The 17,637-nt window shown below is 34.4% G+C and overlaps 4 protein-coding genes and 1 pseudogene across 5 annotated transcripts, besides 3 other annotated features; 2 read left to right on the forward strand and 3 right to left on the reverse strand.

Moving 5' to 3' along the window:
- Positions 1-2,941: part of a mobile genetic element that runs on past the window's edge.
- On the reverse strand, positions 276-1,539 carry TVAGG3_0471360 (annotated as a pseudogene). Its single transcript has one exon. A coding segment is annotated over exon 1 (1,264 nt).
- A 6,514-nt stretch (positions 2,942-9,455) lies between the features above and the next one.
- Positions 9,456-10,631, reverse strand: TVAGG3_0471370 (glyceraldehyde-3-phosphate dehydrogenase (NAD(P)+) (phosphorylating) protein; the record flags this gene model as incomplete). Its single annotated transcript, XM_001298943.2, has 1 exon — positions 9,494-10,579. One exon carries the CDS (start codon positions 10,577-10,579, stop codon positions 9,494-9,496), a length of 1,086 nt encoding a protein of 361 aa, XP_001298944.1.
- Positions 10,632-12,776: 2,145 nt separating this feature from the next.
- Positions 12,777-14,372: a mobile genetic element.
- A 30-nt stretch (positions 14,373-14,402) lies between these two features.
- On the forward strand, positions 14,403-14,765 carry TVAGG3_0471390 (uncharacterized protein; the record flags this gene model as incomplete). The annotated part of the gene is made up of 1 exon (XM_051235508.1): positions 14,403-14,765. The coding sequence occupies one exon, from the start codon at positions 14,403-14,405 to the stop codon at positions 14,763-14,765; it is 363 nt and encodes a 120-aa protein (XP_051093332.1).
- Positions 14,766-14,783: 18 nt separating this feature from the next.
- TVAGG3_0471400 (serine threonine-protein phosphatase family) lies at positions 14,784-15,026 on the forward strand (the record flags this gene model as incomplete). The annotated part of the gene is made up of 1 exon (XM_051235509.1): positions 14,784-15,026. The coding sequence occupies one exon, from the start codon at positions 14,784-14,786 to the stop codon at positions 15,024-15,026; it is 243 nt and encodes an 80-aa protein (XP_051093333.1).
- A 4-nt stretch (positions 15,027-15,030) lies between these two features.
- On the reverse strand, positions 15,031-15,879 carry TVAGG3_0471410 (uncharacterized protein; the record flags this gene model as incomplete). The annotated part of the gene is made up of 1 exon (XM_051235510.1): positions 15,031-15,879. The coding sequence occupies one exon, from the start codon at positions 15,877-15,879 to the stop codon at positions 15,031-15,033; it is 849 nt and encodes a 282-aa protein (XP_051093334.1).
- Positions 15,880-16,332: 453 nt separating this feature from the next.
- Positions 16,333-17,637: part of a mobile genetic element that runs on past the window's edge.

The raw sequence follows: 17,637 nt of genomic DNA on the forward strand, positions 1-17,637 counted from the left end.
CAAAGTTTATACTCACAAACAATACAAATACATTGACAGAATAGTTCTTTATACAAACAATGGTAAATGTTATAGAATAGCAGTCTTTGCTGAACCAAAATATTTTCATAAAGCAAAGAAAGTTGGTATAAACGAGATGGTGAAAGTTCTTGAAGCAGACAAAAATATAACAACAAAACTTACAGATATTTCTAAAGGTAAGTTTATAATACAATATTATGTCAAAACTGGCGTACTGTCAATATTTGACGGAGAGAAGTCAGTTCAAGAACAACTTACTGACCTGCTGCCAAAATCTGCTCGATGGAAGCTGTCGTTATGCCAATCTGAGGAGCCCCAGCAGGTTTCATCGAACGAATTTCAAAAGAGCATCTTCCGTGAAAAGTGCTATTGGTTTTGTAAACTTCTTTGCTTTCAATTCATCTGGACCGTCTCTGTCACCAGTATATTGTATTTGTACAGTACCAAAGTTGAAATACCACCATAAAGTCTTCTGAGTCAGCAAATGGAATGCCAAGCCAAAAGTTTGAACGGTCTCCATTTGTATATTGAGTTTTTTGACTTCCTGTATGAGTCCATACTTTCACATATGGCATAATAGAACTTTGCATTTCAGGGTTTATGGTTGTTGTGAAGTTGTTTGTTAAAGTTCATAGCATCTAATGTCAAGTTTGTATGACCTCATATCCTCAACTGTAGAATATTCTTCTCTTGGATAATATTTGCCATCTATGTTTATATGATATTTAATACCAGGGTTGTAGAAGCAAGAATAGTCATTTATAGTTCGTCTGAACAGTACAAACATAGTATCTGCATGTTTCATTGCAGTTGTTAAAGCAATATCTGTTCTTGCACCTGGGTCAGCACTTTGGTTTCCAACTTCACCTGCAAAGTCTTTGACAGATATTTGGTGTATAGGGAACATAAGTGGAACTGCAATATATTTGGCAGCTAAAGCATTTGAATATCTGGGTCCAACATATAGACTGCAAGTCTGCTTTCTATTCTCTTGCATTCAAACTTTTCGCATGTAAACTTAACTGGGTCCCAAGCATCTCCAGCAGCATTGAAATAATAGTTTACTTCAGTGTTGAGGTTTGAGAAACCAAAGTCTAAGTCAACTTTGTTTTTGCAAAAGTCGGCGAATGACATTTTATTTGTTCCCACTACTTCTGTAAGAGTGAATGGGTCTTGTGTTGGTGCAATGACTAAGTTATTTTTGCTTGGAGTAAGTTCGATAGAAATTTTTCCTGCCCAGTTTGGCAAGTATCTTAAAAACCTGAAGATGAGGAAAGATGACAAAGGAACTCTAAGTTTCAGTTTTACTTTGGTTACTGCTGCTGCAGTTTGTCCAGAAAGGTTAACATAAACTCCTGGAACGTTAGGGTCAAGTCTTCTTATTTTCTCAATAGTTGCATACTGGTCTGTTTGTTCTCTAGCTTGTGGTTGTACTGAGTTTCTCAAAGCGAACCATTCATAGTTTGCCCATGTTACTGTTTGAACTAAGTCAGAGTTAGAATATATCTTATATCCCATAAAAACTTCTGGAGCATATTGGTATCCGACATAGAAAATTCCATTGCAACCTTTCTTGTCAGACAACCTGGCAGAAGGTTTTATTTCAATGTCTTGTTCCACGTATAAGAATGAGTTGTCAATAGAAATTATATGAAACCTGTCGCAAGCAATATCTACTGTTGTTGAAGAACCTTCTCCAAACTCACCTACGTTTCCATAAGAAACAGCAGTTGTATATTCGTAAGTTCCAGGAACTATTTCTGACCTTCTAATGGCATTGTCGCATTCGTTATACCATTCGAAACATTTCCATTCATGGCATCCAAAACTGTTGGCGTTATATTCTGAGCGGCGTACATTTCATATGGGTAAAAATATAGAATAGTTGGATTTATTTGTCATAATAGAACCCACGTGGACCAAGCTTTACTTTCTTCCTGGCTGAGTTTTTAACTCTTCTTTTTCCTTCATTGCCACTACTTTCACTAGATGAAGTTACTTCTTCACTACTTTCTACAACTCTTCTCTTCTTCTTTGGTAACTTGCCCTCTGCTTCAAGTTGTTGCATCTTTGCCTCATGTTCACCTAGTATGTTGTAAATTTCCCATGTCCTTTTTGCCTTTGGGCTCTGGTCGCCCATCTCAGGTAACCTATATCCTAGAAAGAGTTTGTCATAGTTTGTATTTGAGTCTTCCTTTATTGTTTGCATGACTCTTTCCTGAGTTTCAGGTTCAAGCTCTTCAAACAGTGCCTGTCCATATGGAATAAGCTCGTTTCCAAATATATGTTTTTGTAGCCATTCTGGTTTTCTTTCCATGTTACCAACAATATCTTTTGTGAATGGGAAAGCTTTTACCCAATGTTTCAGTCTTTCGTCATTTATTTCTGTAGTTGGTTTTATTTTGTCAAGGAACATGTTTTTCAATACTAACATTTCATTTGGTACTGTCCATTTGAGTTTTCTTAAATATTCATCCCTTCTCGGTTCATTGTCTGCAAAGTAAGTTTTTATGACATTTTGTAAACTTTCGTTTGCAAGGTCATGTACAATAGGTTCTCTTCCTTCTCTCTCCCTAACTTTCTTTCTAAACTCTTCACCAAATATACCATCTCTATGGTTCTGTGTAGTTCTTTGAGATAAATGTTCTAGAACGTCAGGTGTTATATTTCCATCAGCCATGTTCATTTCATACTGGTCCAAAATATCTGCATGTTTCATATCTTTCAATGGCATTAAAGCCGCGCTTAAAATACCAGCTATATCTCGTTCACCATTGACTTCCATTGCGTCTACAACTTCTTGGAATTGAGGTTGTAAGTTTATGAACCACCTATCTGGGTTAGCTTTATGACCCCATCTCATTGTAGTTCCATCGTCTGCAGAAACAAAAGTAGGTTTGTTTCCATCTTGGTTAGGTTCTGAATGAACTTTAAACAATGTTTCATTTCTATATGTTTTCTTGAAATTTAACCTTTTATCTTCACCGAGTTCATCCGAAGATTGAACGTTAAATGCTCGTAAGTAAAAAGGGTTGTTGTATTTGTGTACATTTTCTTTCAGTACTTTCATTCTATGCTGAATATTTTCATCTGGTGTTGGAGTCTTTTGTATGTCGGCAAACATTTTTCGATATTCTTCTACTATGTCAGCCGAATCTTTCTTAGACTCTTGGAAAGATTCCATATTCACCTCATGCTCTTGTTGAGGGTCAAGATTTTTCGGCTGTTCCAAATCTTCATCTAGTTCTGTGAAGTTAGTTTCCAAAGGAGTGACTTGTTCGTTTCCTTCAGGCTCTTCTAGCTGTTGTTGCTGAACTATTTCTTCCATGTCTGGTTGTATCTGAACTTCTTCCTGTGGAGTTTCTTGTACCTCATCTGCTGGCATTTCATATATTCCGAGACCGTTTTCAACAATTTCCCTATCTACGTCATCCGCATTCATAAGCTTTTGTTCTTTCGTTCCGTCTCTATTTTTTACGCGTTTCATGACGAAAGTTGAATTGTCATTTAGCTCTGACATCAAATATCTCGGAGTAAATTCGTTCATGTCATTTGGATGATATGCTATTAAATCATATCCCTTAGCGAGCTTGTATTTTCCAGGTTTGAGATTATATCCGTTTTGGTGCTGAGCCATAAAGCTAAATAGGTTCGGGTCAGTATTTCCATCCTTGAACTTTCCAATAGCTTCTTTATATCTGTCACTAAAGTCAACAGTATCTGGGAAACCACACTCTTCTTTAAGCATTTTTAAGAATTCTTGGTTTCCTTGTTCTGTTTGTGCAGGGTTTTGAACTGTTGGTTGTGGAGGTGGTTGTTGTGCTGGTTGTGGAGGTGGTTGTTGTGTTGGTTTTGGTGCATGCCTGTGTCTGTGTCCATGTGACGATGTAAATGTTCTAGGTAGTCCTGGTGCAGGTGCTTCTCTTGGAGGGTTTGGTGGTATATAAGTTCCACCAGCTGGCACATATGTTCCATCTGCAGCATAATGTCCTACCTGACTTTTCGTTCTTAAGAAAGCATTTACTAGGTCTGTTTTGGTCTGTTGTAACTCTTTTTCTTGACTTTCCACAACAGTTGCTCTAACGGCGTCATAGGCACTTTGAACTGCCTGTCTCGTTGCTGCATCTGTTATTTTCGTCATATTTTGTGCTACTTCTTTTAACTCTTTGTCGAAACCTTCAGACTTCAGTTTCTTTCCAGATGAGAAGTCGTTCACTTGTTTCACCTTACTATGAAGAGCTTCGAAGGCGTTCTTAAAGTCAGCATTCGTTAAAGCTTCATTTGAACTGTCTTCATCCGCTTGTATTTTTGTCCTTATTGACCCTATGAGTTGGGCTGCTTTAGCGTTGGCTTGGGCATCTAACCAGTCATTGTTAGCTTTTATATATTCTGCGCTTTTCATTGCCTTTTGCATGGCTGCGTCGTTATTTTTACTTTCTTGTGCTAAGTTTTCATACTGTACGGTTTGGTTTTGCAACTGTAAAAGTTTTTCTGCCTTTACATTTGCTTCAACTTCTTTTTTATACTCATCGCTATCCATATATGTCTTCAGGGCTTTTTGTTTTATCTCTTCATCTTTCAGTACTTTATATTGAGTAGTATGGTTTTTCAAATTTATGACATCTTGTTCCATTTTTGCTACTTCTGCTGCTTTTTCTGACACTTTTTTCGCATATTCCTCTGTACTTAGTTCTTTCAGTTGTTCTTCTTTCTTCTTTTTCTCTACGTTTAACTCATTGAGTTTCTTTGTGTGTCTGTCATATTCTAGTTTCTTTTCGTTTTCACTTATTTGTTTCTGTATGTCTATGTTTGACTTTTTGACATCTGTTATTTGATTTTTGAGTGAACTCAAATTCATTTGACTTTGAGGGTTATAAGCTGTTCCGTCTGCAGCTCCACCATAGCCTGCCATTTTCGCTAAAAGTGCCGCTCTTAAACCTCCACTCTGTGCACCAAGAACTCGGTTTAAAAGCATAGGATTGCTTGACATTTGTTGCAACATAGTGGGGTCATTCAGCATTTGTTGTTGCAACTGTTGTTGTGGTGTTAGTCTTACTATTGGATGTTTCAATGCTCCCTTCCTCTTACGTATATTCTTACGTAGCTTACGTGGCATTTTAAGTGAAGTTAAAAACATTTACGATGAAGAAGTTTCGACAAAACATTTACGAAGAAATCATGAAAATTCAAGAGGGTAGAAATGAGGTTAGAAAAGAGGTTAGATCTAACCTTCTACCCTAAACATTATTTTTTGGTCATTTACGCTCATTACGAAGAAGTCTTGACAAAACATTTACGAAGAAGTTTCGACAAAACATTTACGAAGAAGTCTTGACAAAACATTTACGAAGAAGTCTTGACAAAACATTTACGAAGAAGTCTTGACAAAACATTTACGTTCATGTTTGACAAAACATTTACGAAGAAGTCTTGACAAAACATTTACGAAGAAGTCTTGACAAAACATATACGATGAAATCATGAGTTTTCTACGATGTTAGAAAACATGTTAGAAAAGGTGTTAGATCTAACATTCTAACATAAACATTATTTTTGGGTCATTTACACTCATTACGATGAAGAAGTCTTGACAAAACATTTACGAAGAAGTCTTGACAAAACATTTACGAAGAAGTCTTGACAAAACATTTACGAAGAAGTTTCGACAAAACATGAAAACATATATAATTTGTGAAAAGCTCCTGGAAGACCCGTATATAAGAACTTCATTTATGTGGGCTAGAGGGCGCAACGCGCCTGGAAGCCCACCCCAAGAAAAAAAAAACTTCATTATATCAATCATCCTCAGGGCTAGAAGGCACGAAGTGCCTGGAAGCCCCACTACCTTTTTTTTTTTTTTTTTTTTTTTTTTTTTTTACAAGATTATATAATTGTATTTTCTATCCAATTATCCATATAATATCTTATCCAGAAAAAATAACTTGATCAATACCAAATGATTTTTTAACTAGTAAATAAAGTATTTTCTTTACACACACATTGTATATCATAGTTTTTGTTTTTTTTTTTTTGGTTTCGCAAAACATCCAAAAACAAATATGCTATAAAAGTGACAATTTTAGCAAAACGAAACCCTTACATGTTTTGATATGATATCCTTAATTTTATTCTAAAGGTTATAAATCAAATGTAGTAAAAGGGGGTGCACTCCGGTCTATAGGTAATCATCGACCAAAATAGTACGCATTAGACTTAGCATATGAAGCATAGCAATATCATATATGGCATTATTGAATTTCACTCGTTTTATGAATTCGATATCTGATTGCTAAGAAAATGTTGTAAAATTTCTCAGAATCAATCTCGAAAAGAATTGTATTGTTCGAATTATATAGATACTATTGTTTTTTGATTGGAATCTTCACTTTAAAGTAAATTTCAATATTTTCATTCTTTATTCTAACTTTTTATCATATGCATTTGTGCTATATAATTGTTCAAATACAATTTGTTCATGTATTTTTAGAAATTCTCAATATTTTTAGAATAAAGATTTTATTTTATCTATTAATGCGTCATTTGAATGTATATTACTTAGCTAAAAATACGAAAGTTGTAATAAAATAAAAATTTACAGTATACGGAAAAACCGTGTTGAAATCTAAAAAAATTCAAAATCTGACACATGTCTCTGTGGCCATATTAGACCCGTATTCTTCCTCTGCAGTAAGAGATTTAATGAAAGTATTCATTAATAGATACACATCTGTTTAAAAATGATATCCGTTATTAAATCATATGTTCTGAAGACGGCAAAAACTTGTGTTTTCGACTTTGTAAGTCAGTAATAAGCGATATAAATGGGTCGGTTTTGTGAGTAAAGTCATTTGGGAAAAAATCGTTAATTGAAAAATATGTAATAATTTTTGAAAATGAAGTAAACCATACATTGAAATGTATAGTATTAAGCTACTCTTTGGCGTTGTGAGTTTTGTTCAATTATGTAGCTGATGGTAGATTTGGAGACAAGCAAGTTTTGTGAAAATTCTTATAGTTAAAAATAAAAATTGAGTGAAAATATCATGTGGCTCATTTGGTAAGTCGCTTTATTTTTGGGGTCGGAAAACCCAGGTTCGAATCCGAATGCATATTATTTTTTTTTCGCTATATCAATGAATTGTATTATCACCAACAATTAATTAAATAATAATCAATTTGGTATTTGATCAAAGATTAATAATTTCGTATTTAATTTCGCATATTTTTGTAAAATAATATTTGAAGCTATATTAAAATCGACTCACAAAACAGTTATAAGATTTTTTATTTCTTAATTCAAAAAAAGTGAACTTTGATCTTTAAATTTTAAACAATATTGAGAAATAAATATTGATAATCACTTGAAATTCTTTTGTATATAATAAAATTATGAAGCTGTGTATCAAAATCTAATTTTTAATACCAATCTCATTATTTGTTCAAATAATTTTTATTATTATTATCATAAGATCTGGTACTATATGAATAATATCGCATTGCAACATAAACATGAGTAAATTTCAAAATTGCAAAACATTTACCTCAATTACTCTATTGGTTTACATTAACCTATTTTAGATATACGCATTTAAATAGTCTTTTCTATATTAGCATGTGTGCATAGATAAATGAAACTTAAATGATGGATTCCCGATAAATTTAACAAAAAATTCTTATATTTTTGATTTAGTACAATACAAACATAAAAACATACAACAAATACCATTGTATTACCTAATTTCATAGTATTTGGAAATTATTCTCAATAATTTTCAATTTTGCATTATATTAAATTCAAATGAACCATTAGATACATGTTATATTCAATGAATATTTTCACGAGAATAAAGATTTTTTAGAATATTGTTTTATGTTATTTGTATTTTACAGTCTATTTGTATCTACCTATCTTAAAATACGTTTTATGTTTGTAATCACTTTCCAACCTATAACAATGGAGAATAATTCCGAAAATTTAAATGTTAAGGTATGAATAGTTCAGTTATACCAAGATTGCATAGGTCCTTTGGTATGAATAGTGAACTTAAGGACATTCAATTGCTTCATATTAACAAATCTATGTCAAAAGCAAATTATAGTTATTCGCAATCTTAATTTATTCATATATGTGATTAAAAACAGCTTAATTGTTTGTTACTAATAGCAATCTTCTATTTATTTTTCAAATATAAAAAAAAGGAAAAAAAGAAATATATGGCACTTAGTTCGAACTCGGAACCCCAAAAATAAAGCCAATCCGGCGGTTTTAATCGTTATACCACATCCCAGTTTCATACGTAGTTTTTATCTCAGATATTTATGCGGCCAACCCTGTCAAAAAACAAGACCAAAAGTGAGCTTTAGGCACGAATGTTAAATAAGATATAGATATATAGGGGTAATGAATAATGGATTGATTAAATTTGATAAATAATCCGAATTTTTTTGAAAATCTTTCAATATCCATAATATCATCTAAATATTGAACATTATAAAAATATTACTTGTATAATTGAATAAACAAAGGATTTTATTCTGAAATATTAAGAATAAAAAATTTGATATAATGCAAAAAAGGTTGATAATGTAGATTCATCTACAGTAAACATCCATGACTCATAATAAATTTGTATAAGATGTATAACGCGTGATTTATTGCTATAACGGTCAAAATTAAATCTGCATAACAACGCCAAACGAATGATTTGGAACTAGGTCTATATATATTTTGCTATAAACCTTTGCTGTAAACAACCTTAAAAGATGGTTGGAGTATTACCTAGTAGAATGTATATATACTTAACCGAAAACTTTGTGGTCATCAATGATCGTATCACAACGTAGGATATTTGCATTTTGAACGCTTCTTGATTTGAGCTCATGAGTTTTCAATGCGAAACATAATTACGAATAATAAATTTGCTTCAGGTTACTCTATATGAACATTAACGAGTATCTTGTATATAATTTATTCATGGCAACTTCAAAGAAAAATGCCCTCTGGATCTCACAATAAAGTGAGAGCTTTTACCCTAGGGAGCACTTTTTGAGTGTCAAAAAAGAGTGCCACCCCTTTTAATGTAGTTCTTGAATTGGGAAAGAATACATTTTTTTTATAATGTTCGCAGAGACAGATGTAAGTAGTCTAAATGATACTTGTAGGCTAGAGATTATCAAATTCAATAGTATCTGTTAAATTTGAATATTAATAAAAGATGACCATAATTTCAACTAATGAAAATACAAATCGATGCAATAACATAGTTGTTACCTTACTAAGAAGGAAGTAAATGTGCTCATAGATTAGCTTTTAAATCGAATACTTCAATATTTTTCATTAAAATTTTATCCAAAAACAGAAAAACTCTAACAATTAAAAACATTTGTCCATGCTATAATACAAATAGAGTACAAACATCTAAAAAAACACTTAATTTTTTTTGTTAATCAATCAAATCGAAAGTTGTTTAGTTTAAAGATACTTCTCAAGGCGGTGGAAGATATCAGCGCAGCGGCATGAGTACATCCACTCGTTATCGTACCAGGAGAGAACCTTGACAAGTGTGCCCTGGCCTTCTGGGTTTGGAAGAACCTTTGTGGAGAGAGCATCAACGATGGATGAGTACTGGCAGCCGATGATATCGGATGAAACGATTGGGTCTGTGACGTATGTCATGATGCCCTTGAGGGAGCCTTCCTCTGTAGCCTTCTTGAGGGCAGCGTTGACTTCCTCCTTTGTGACCTTGGCGTTAACGTTGACTGTGAGGTCGACGAGGGAGCCTGTGATTGTTGGGACACGGAGAGCGAAGCCATCGAGGGACTTTGGTGGGAGACCGTGGCAAACCTTTGGAAGAGCGATAGCAGCACCTGTGGATGTTGGGATGATGTTCATGCCAGCAGCACGAGCACGGCGGAGATCCTTGTGCATTGTATCAGCGACAACCTGATCGTTTGTGTAGGAGTGGACTGTTGTCATGAAGCCGTTGCGGATTCCGAAGGCGTTGTTGAGTGTCTTAGCGACTGGGCCAAGGCAGTTTGTTGTGCAGGAAGCGTTGGAGATGCAGCGTGTCTCTGGCTTGAGATCTTCATCGTTGACACCAAGAACGAGTGTGCATTCAATCTCATCAGCAGATGGGACGGAAAGGACAACCTTCTTAGCACCAGAAACAAGGTGGCCATCATAACCATCCTTTGTGATCTTGCCTTCAGCATCCTTCTCGGCCTTTGTACGGAAGATACCTGTTGACTCGAGGACAACATCGATGCCGAACTCCTTCCATGGGAGCTGGGATGGGCCAAGGCGGCCACCGATTGACTTAACAACCCACTTGTCAGCGCCTTCACCGACTGTGAATTCCTGCTTAGCCTCATCGACTGTGACTGGCTCTGGGAATGCACGGTGAGCTGTATCGTACTTAAGGAGGTAAACGTTTGTCTTGATGTCACCAAGATCGTGGATAGCGACAACTTGGACATCCTTTGGATAGAGCTTGCGGCAAGCACGGAAAACAAGACGGCCAATTCTGCCGAAACCGTTGATAGCAACTTTAACTACCATGTTAAGTTGAAAGTGATATGAACATCTTCGGAGCAATTACTCCTCAAAAAATTCAGTCATCAGTGGTCAACACCTAATTGAATTTATCTGTCAAATTCCTTTTCAATTTTTTGCAAGGTATTATATATCAGTGACATATGACATGAAATTTTTCTAACTTCACCTGCGATACTATTTTTGAGAACTTAACAACTCTCAATTTTTGTTATCCCATCGTTTTTTTCTTTCCAAAATTTTCCATGAGATAGTTCTATTTGACACCAGCTTTGGAAGTAGGGCATGTCCTAAAGGATAATCTACTGAAAGATTTTCCGATCTTCCCCTTTTCAAATTCGATCAAAAAAGAAAAATACAGTAAAAGCGTCTCTTGAGTTCCCAACAAAAGAAACATCATGCAAGGTTCCCGATTTTCATGTGAAAATGATGATCTTCCTCCAAAAAGAATTTTTCAGATATTCCATTTCGACCAAATTTTCTGAACTAGCAATATTTGAACCTAATCTCAAACTGGTCTATCATCTGCCTTTCATATCTAATTATTACAGATGTAAGAATTTCTCAATTGTTCAAATTTATTTAATCAATATCAATGAATACACAAAAATAAAGAAAAATCATACCTTTACAAATAGACAATATTATGACACACATCTAGAATCCATTGAGATGAAGTTTCTATAATTTCTATATTAAATATCATTAACAAAGATATTAAAGCCTGAAAATCACATATATACAACAAAGGCAACTCTTTGGATCAAAACTCAAATCAAAAACCTCAACTCACAAAAGAAATATGTTAAAATACATTAGAATTTAACCATTTTAGATTTTTACCATTGTATGAGGCCTTATTATCTGTTAAAACTAATATGCCAACCTGGATCATATCCTTTCAAATTTTGAATTTTGTCACGTTTTGAATACGTAAGATAAGTTCCTATTCCAATCATATATAAATTTTTAACCAAACATTCATTTGCTCTGATTTTAAAAAAAAAGGTAGTGGGGCTTCCAGGCACTTCGTGCCCTCTAGCCCCGAAGATGTTTAGTATAAATGAAGTTTTTATTCGGAAAATTGTTAGTCTTCTGGTGTGAATTCGGAGGACTCTTCTTCTTCCTCCATTGCTTCTGGGAAGAAGCCTTCTTCTGGGTCGAAAACATTATATAATGTGTCGCTTTTCACAAATTATATATGTTTTCATGTTTTGTCACTTTTCTGTCACTTTTCAGGAAAAAACATTTTTATTATTATATATAAATGAATTTTACAAAACCCCCGTTACCGTTCTTTGGAAATAAGAGTAGATGTAAAGATATTATATTGAGAGAACTTAAGAAACTACCGAATGGTCTAACATTTGTAGATTTGTTCGGTGGAAGTTTCTATATATCCCATTTGTGCCATACAATATTCCCAGACTCAAAGATTATATGCAATGACTTCGACAACTATATGGACCGTCTCAAACATATACCAGACACAAACAATATATTGAAAGAGTTAAAAGAAAAGATACCTATAGGTAAGATGGAACGTATACCATTAGATAAGCAAAATATTGTGAGAGAGGTTTTGAAAAAAGCAGAATATATAGACTGGGATAGTATATCTGCTAGACTATTATATAGTGGTTCTATAAGAGTTCATGACATTGAAACACTTATGTCAAAAGTTTTATATCTTAACTATACAAATGTTTTCAAAGAGGACATAGAAAAATATATTGAGGGTATAGAGTTTGTGAGATGTTATTGGACAGAGTTGTATGAAAAATATAAAGACAAGGAAAATGTTTTCTTTATAGTGGACCCGCCGTTCTATAACACATGGGATTTTCAATACCAAGTAGACTGGACTTTGAGAGACTCTTTAGAAACTTTAGACGTTATACATAACCATCCATGCTTTTACTTTACATCCGATAAAAGTGGTTTGGAAACCGTTATGAAATGGTTAGAGGACATACATGACTATGAGTTTAGATATGACAAGATAGAATATGAGAGAGGTCCTATAAACCGGAGAAAGTGTCATAACAAAGAAATTTTATTAGTAAGTAAATGTGGTTTGAAATAGGACTACTTGTTTTAGGTTTTTTCCATTGTGTCATTTATTTCTTTGACGTGGCAGAAAAGTACAGAGAATATGAAGATGAACCAATGCCTGCAAATGTTCAGTATATGTACTCGTAAGTATAGATCCAAGGTGATGTGATTTTTGCATCCCTGGGATGGACGATACACCCAAAGTGTCACCTTTTTGGGATAACATGAATTTTAAATATCATGAGAGTTCTGCAAACCATATGCACAATATCTATTCAGCCTGACTTCTTGTATATATGAGTTAGACTTCTTAAATATTGTGCTTGGGGCGATATAAGCATTTCCGAGATTACCATCGTGCTCTATAGTATGCTACTTCTCCCTGGTTCTAGCTCAGTTCCAAGGATATTGGCGTTCAAGGATTTGGCAAGGTCCTTCCGAAGTCTCTCATTCGATGAGAGATTTCGGAAGAATCTTGCCTTAAAGTACTCCAACTCTTGTTCTTTTGTTCCTAAATAGTGAGAAAAGTTATTTGACTACTTAAGGTAGAGATTATCCGAGGTCCCTCATTTGATGAGAGGCCTCGGATAATCTCTGCCTTAAAATTGTACACTTGTAGTCCATGAGAGTGTAAGTATACATTGATAGGACAGCTTTCTTCTGAAGTCTTAGATTTGATGAGAACCTCAGAAGAAAAACTGTCCTATTTTATAGTAAAAGGAGTTTCAGGAGCTCCAAAGCTCCCTTTCGTAAGGATTAGGAGCTTTGGAGCTCCTGGTTCGTAGATGTGTTTCGCATCTTTCATCAGCAAAGGACATTTACCATCTGGGACTCTGTTGATGGAGACTCAGGAGCTCCAAAGCTCCCTTTAGTAAGGATTAGAAGTTTTGAAGCTCCTGGTTCGTAGACGTGTTTCGCATCTTTCATCAGAAGAGGCCCAAATGGTAAATAGCCTCTGCTGATGAGCTTCAGGAGCTCCAAGGCTCCCTCTCGTAACGATTAGGAGCTTTGTAGCTCCTGAAGGTAAGGTAGGATTGCTCTGATCTCTAATCAGTAGATGCCATGCCTCATTATGAACTCTACTGACAAGAGATCAAGAGCTCCAAGGACTCCCTTTTGAGTTAGTGGCGTTCTCACCATTTAGTAGGATTGCTGATCCTACTAATGAAGTGATCACTTAGTATACGTTTTGAATAAATTGAATTTTTTTTAGAATTTAGTATTTTTTATAGACATCACATGTATATTATAAATACATAAATATATTCTTTAATTCAAAAAATTCAATTCGGTTTTGGGATGGGTATCCAGCCCAAGTATTCAATTTTATTCAATTTTTTAAGAATTTTGGGTTGGGATGCCCAGACCAAAACAAGCTTTATATTTTGATGTGTAGATACGTATGTGTGCATCATTGTTGTGTTATATATTATGTTTTTAATGAAAAAAAATCTGATTCAAAAAAAATTATCACTAATTAGTTGATAATATAAAGAAAAAATAGATAAATTGTATGTTTTGAGAGTATTTATCCACATTCACTCATATGAATTTCATTAAATAGTGTCTTTTTACTCCAAAATTTATTTTGAATTATTGAAATCAAAGAAAAAAAATCAGAAAAATTTCTCGAAATTTTTATTTTCAAAAAAAATTTGGATTTTATATTGAAAACTGACACTGGGAGGACGATAGGGCTGGGATTGGAGATACCCCGCTCACTTGGGAAAAATACGGATCTATACTCGTAAGAGATATTTTTATCTAATATTAAATGGACGCACAGAACTTAGCGAATGCACAGCAACCTGGACAACCAAACCCAGAGAATATTCCAAATGAAGTTAGAATACAAACTGCAATGGCAAACTATGGTCAAGTGCCAACAGATGTACAAATGCAAACTGCCATGTCAAATGACGCTGCGTTAGGTTTGCCACCATGGTATGCAAATATGAGATGGAAAGAGTTTTATACAAACCCTGAAGTGGGATATAAACAACTTTATGCAGATGACGCGAACACAGGAGTTGACCCAGAATATGTTTTCTACCAGAGGAGAAACAGAATGTATGAGCTCCAGTTAAAGAATGCTATGGAACTCAACAGGAAACGTAAGAGACTAGGCGGACATTAGATTTTTACATATAGTAAAATGGGTTTCTTCAGTAAGATAGGAAACTTCTTTCGAAATGTTGGAAGAGGTATATGGAATGGAATAAAATCTGTCGGAAGAGGAATTTGGAACGGTGTCAAAAATATTGGTAAAAGGGTAGGTCAGTTCGTTGGTATTATACCTAAAGACCCTGAACCAGAAGAACAAGCTCCTGTTATACAACAGCCTGAACCTGCACCACAGTCTAGTTGGCAACCAAATCCAACACCTCAACCGTATTAAAAAATTATATTTTTACCGTTCGATAGTAGTTGTATATGAAACTAAGTTCTAAGTAAAACACATGGTATAATGGAATTATTCTTTTTCTTCCATCTGTAGTAAACCATACTTGAAAGTCTGAAATACTTCCACTTGGTGGTTCGTATAACTTTGTAGGTTTTTCGTAAAAGTCATTTGCCAAGCATAAGAAAGAGTTTTGGGCGCCAGAAAATGAAGCATGAACAATAATAGCATCTTGGTCGAAAACATCTTTAAATAAATATGGTTCATCTCTTGCATATCGACTGTAAATATTTGCTAAAGGAAGTTCGACTTTCTGATTTAACATTCTTTGCAAATAATACCATGACATTGCAGTGAATTCTGTATATATTTGTTCGTCTTTATTTGGATTGTTTTCGTAGATTTGAAATGACACTTGTGAATTTTGTTTGTCATATACAATTCTCACATAAAGTGTGCTCTCGGTATTTGCATATTCATCAGCATATTTTGCATAACATGAATTTATTTTATCTTCTATATTTTTTAACGCAGTCTGTAGAGAAGATGAAAGGTCAACTTGTATTAGCTCAATTTCTTCCCACATTTTTCGTTTCCCTTCAGATATATAATCTATATGAAACCTTACAATAAATGGAAAACTTTTATCTTCTACAGACACAAACTTCATTCTACGAAAGCCAATAGCTTTTGTGACAGATGGGTCTCTTAGCCATCTTAATGGGTAGTCAAAACGATAGCCTTCATGCTTTACGGTCTCTGTCTCAAACTTTTGACCGACATTAGTAAAAAGTTCATCTAATAGTTTAGTTGTAGCAACTCTTGAATTTTCTTTTTCTATTGGAAGCATATTTTATCTAGAATAAAAATGTCGAAAGATATTGCTTCCATGAGAGAAATACAACACAACCGACAACTCATTATGCAAGCTCTAAATAAGAACACAACAAACTTTTCAAACTATTCTAAGATATCTGAGTCATTGAAAGAAGGAAACTTAAAACTGACATTAAACCCAATGACAGATGAGTTTCTATTTCAAGACAAGAAGAACCATACTGTCTGTATAAATCCAACAAAAGGAACTTTAAACGAGAAACCTATAAATGAACTTCTTTTGAAAACAGATGTTGACAACAAAGCTGACAAAGAATATGTAGACGATGCAATAGCAAAAGAAGAAGAAAGAGCTAACAATGCTTATGCAACAAAAGAACATACTCATCCTGAACTAGCAGACAAAACATATGTTGACAATAAAATGTCAAGTGAAGTGACAAGAGCTGAAAACGAATATTCTAAAAAGACTCATACACATTCTATATCTGAAATAACAGACTTAAACGTTAGCCTTGAAAAGAAAGCGGATGAGGAATATGTGGCTAGTAAGTTAGAGAAGAAAGCGGATAAGGAATATGTGGATGAAAAAGATAATGAAATTATAGAAAGGGCTGAATGGTATCATGAATGGACATCGAAGATTTTAAAAACTAAAGCTGATACAGGATGGGTTTCAGGATGTTTAGACCTTAAAGCAGATAAAACTTATGTTAACGATGAGTTAGAGAAGAAAGCAAATAAGACTCATACACATACAAGTTTTACAACTGTTGCTATAGAAAGTATTGAAGGAACGGTTGAAGAAACTGGTGGGGATGCATTATATTGTAAACCTCCTAACTTTCCACAAGGTTTAACATCGGATGACAACATAACGACGATGAGAAACATTAGATGTAAAGATGTTTATGTCATGAAGGATGAACATAATATTAAATTCACTGCTCAAGATTTATATGACAAGAAAGCAGACAAAACAGAGCTTCAAACATTAAAGACAGAAATACTTCAAACATTATATCCTATAGGCTCTATTTATACGTCAATGAACTCTACCAGACCAGAAGTAGTACTTGGTTTTGGAACTTGGACTCAAATAGTCGACAGGTTTTTGTATTGTGCAAACTCTTCAAAGGAAACAGGTGGAAGTAAAACGATTTCAGGTGAAAATTTACCTGCACATAGTCACTACATAGATTTAAGTACATCTCAAGCAGGTTGGCATAAGCATAAATTTTGGGATTGGTCAGCAATGACAAAAGGTAAAGGATATGATGTTAAAGACAACGTTCAGTTTGCTATAAATTGTTTCTGGGGTAACACTCAGGGAGATGGAAACCATACACATCGCGTTTCAGGATATACGCAAACAACGGGACAAAGTAAAGAATACATGCCACCTTACATGACAGTTTACGCATGGTATAGAAATGCTTAGTCGTCATTTTCAACTTCTTTAGCATATTCGTCAGGAGTTGTCTTATATTTGTTAGGAACTGTCTTTGAAAGTATACCACCTTGAACTTTGACAAGTTTGAAACGAGGTCTGACAATAGTAGTTTTATCTTCTGCTTGCAGTCTGTACATTTTGCCATGTTTGCCTAAAACTTCATAATATTCTCTTGTATACTTTCTTCTATTTTTACGAACACGAACGTGAGTACCTGTCGGGTTCCCATTGTTGTCATAGTCAATAGTATTTTCATATGGGTCGCGTTTAGGTATTTCTATTTTTACTTTGTCACCTTTCTGAAGTTTGAAGCCCGGC

Source organism: Trichomonas vaginalis, chromosome II (assembly GCF_026262505.1).
Source record: "Trichomonas vaginalis G3 chromosome II, whole genome shotgun sequence".
In the NCBI taxonomy this organism is placed as follows: domain Eukaryota; phylum Parabasalia; order Trichomonadida; family Trichomonadidae; genus Trichomonas; species Trichomonas vaginalis.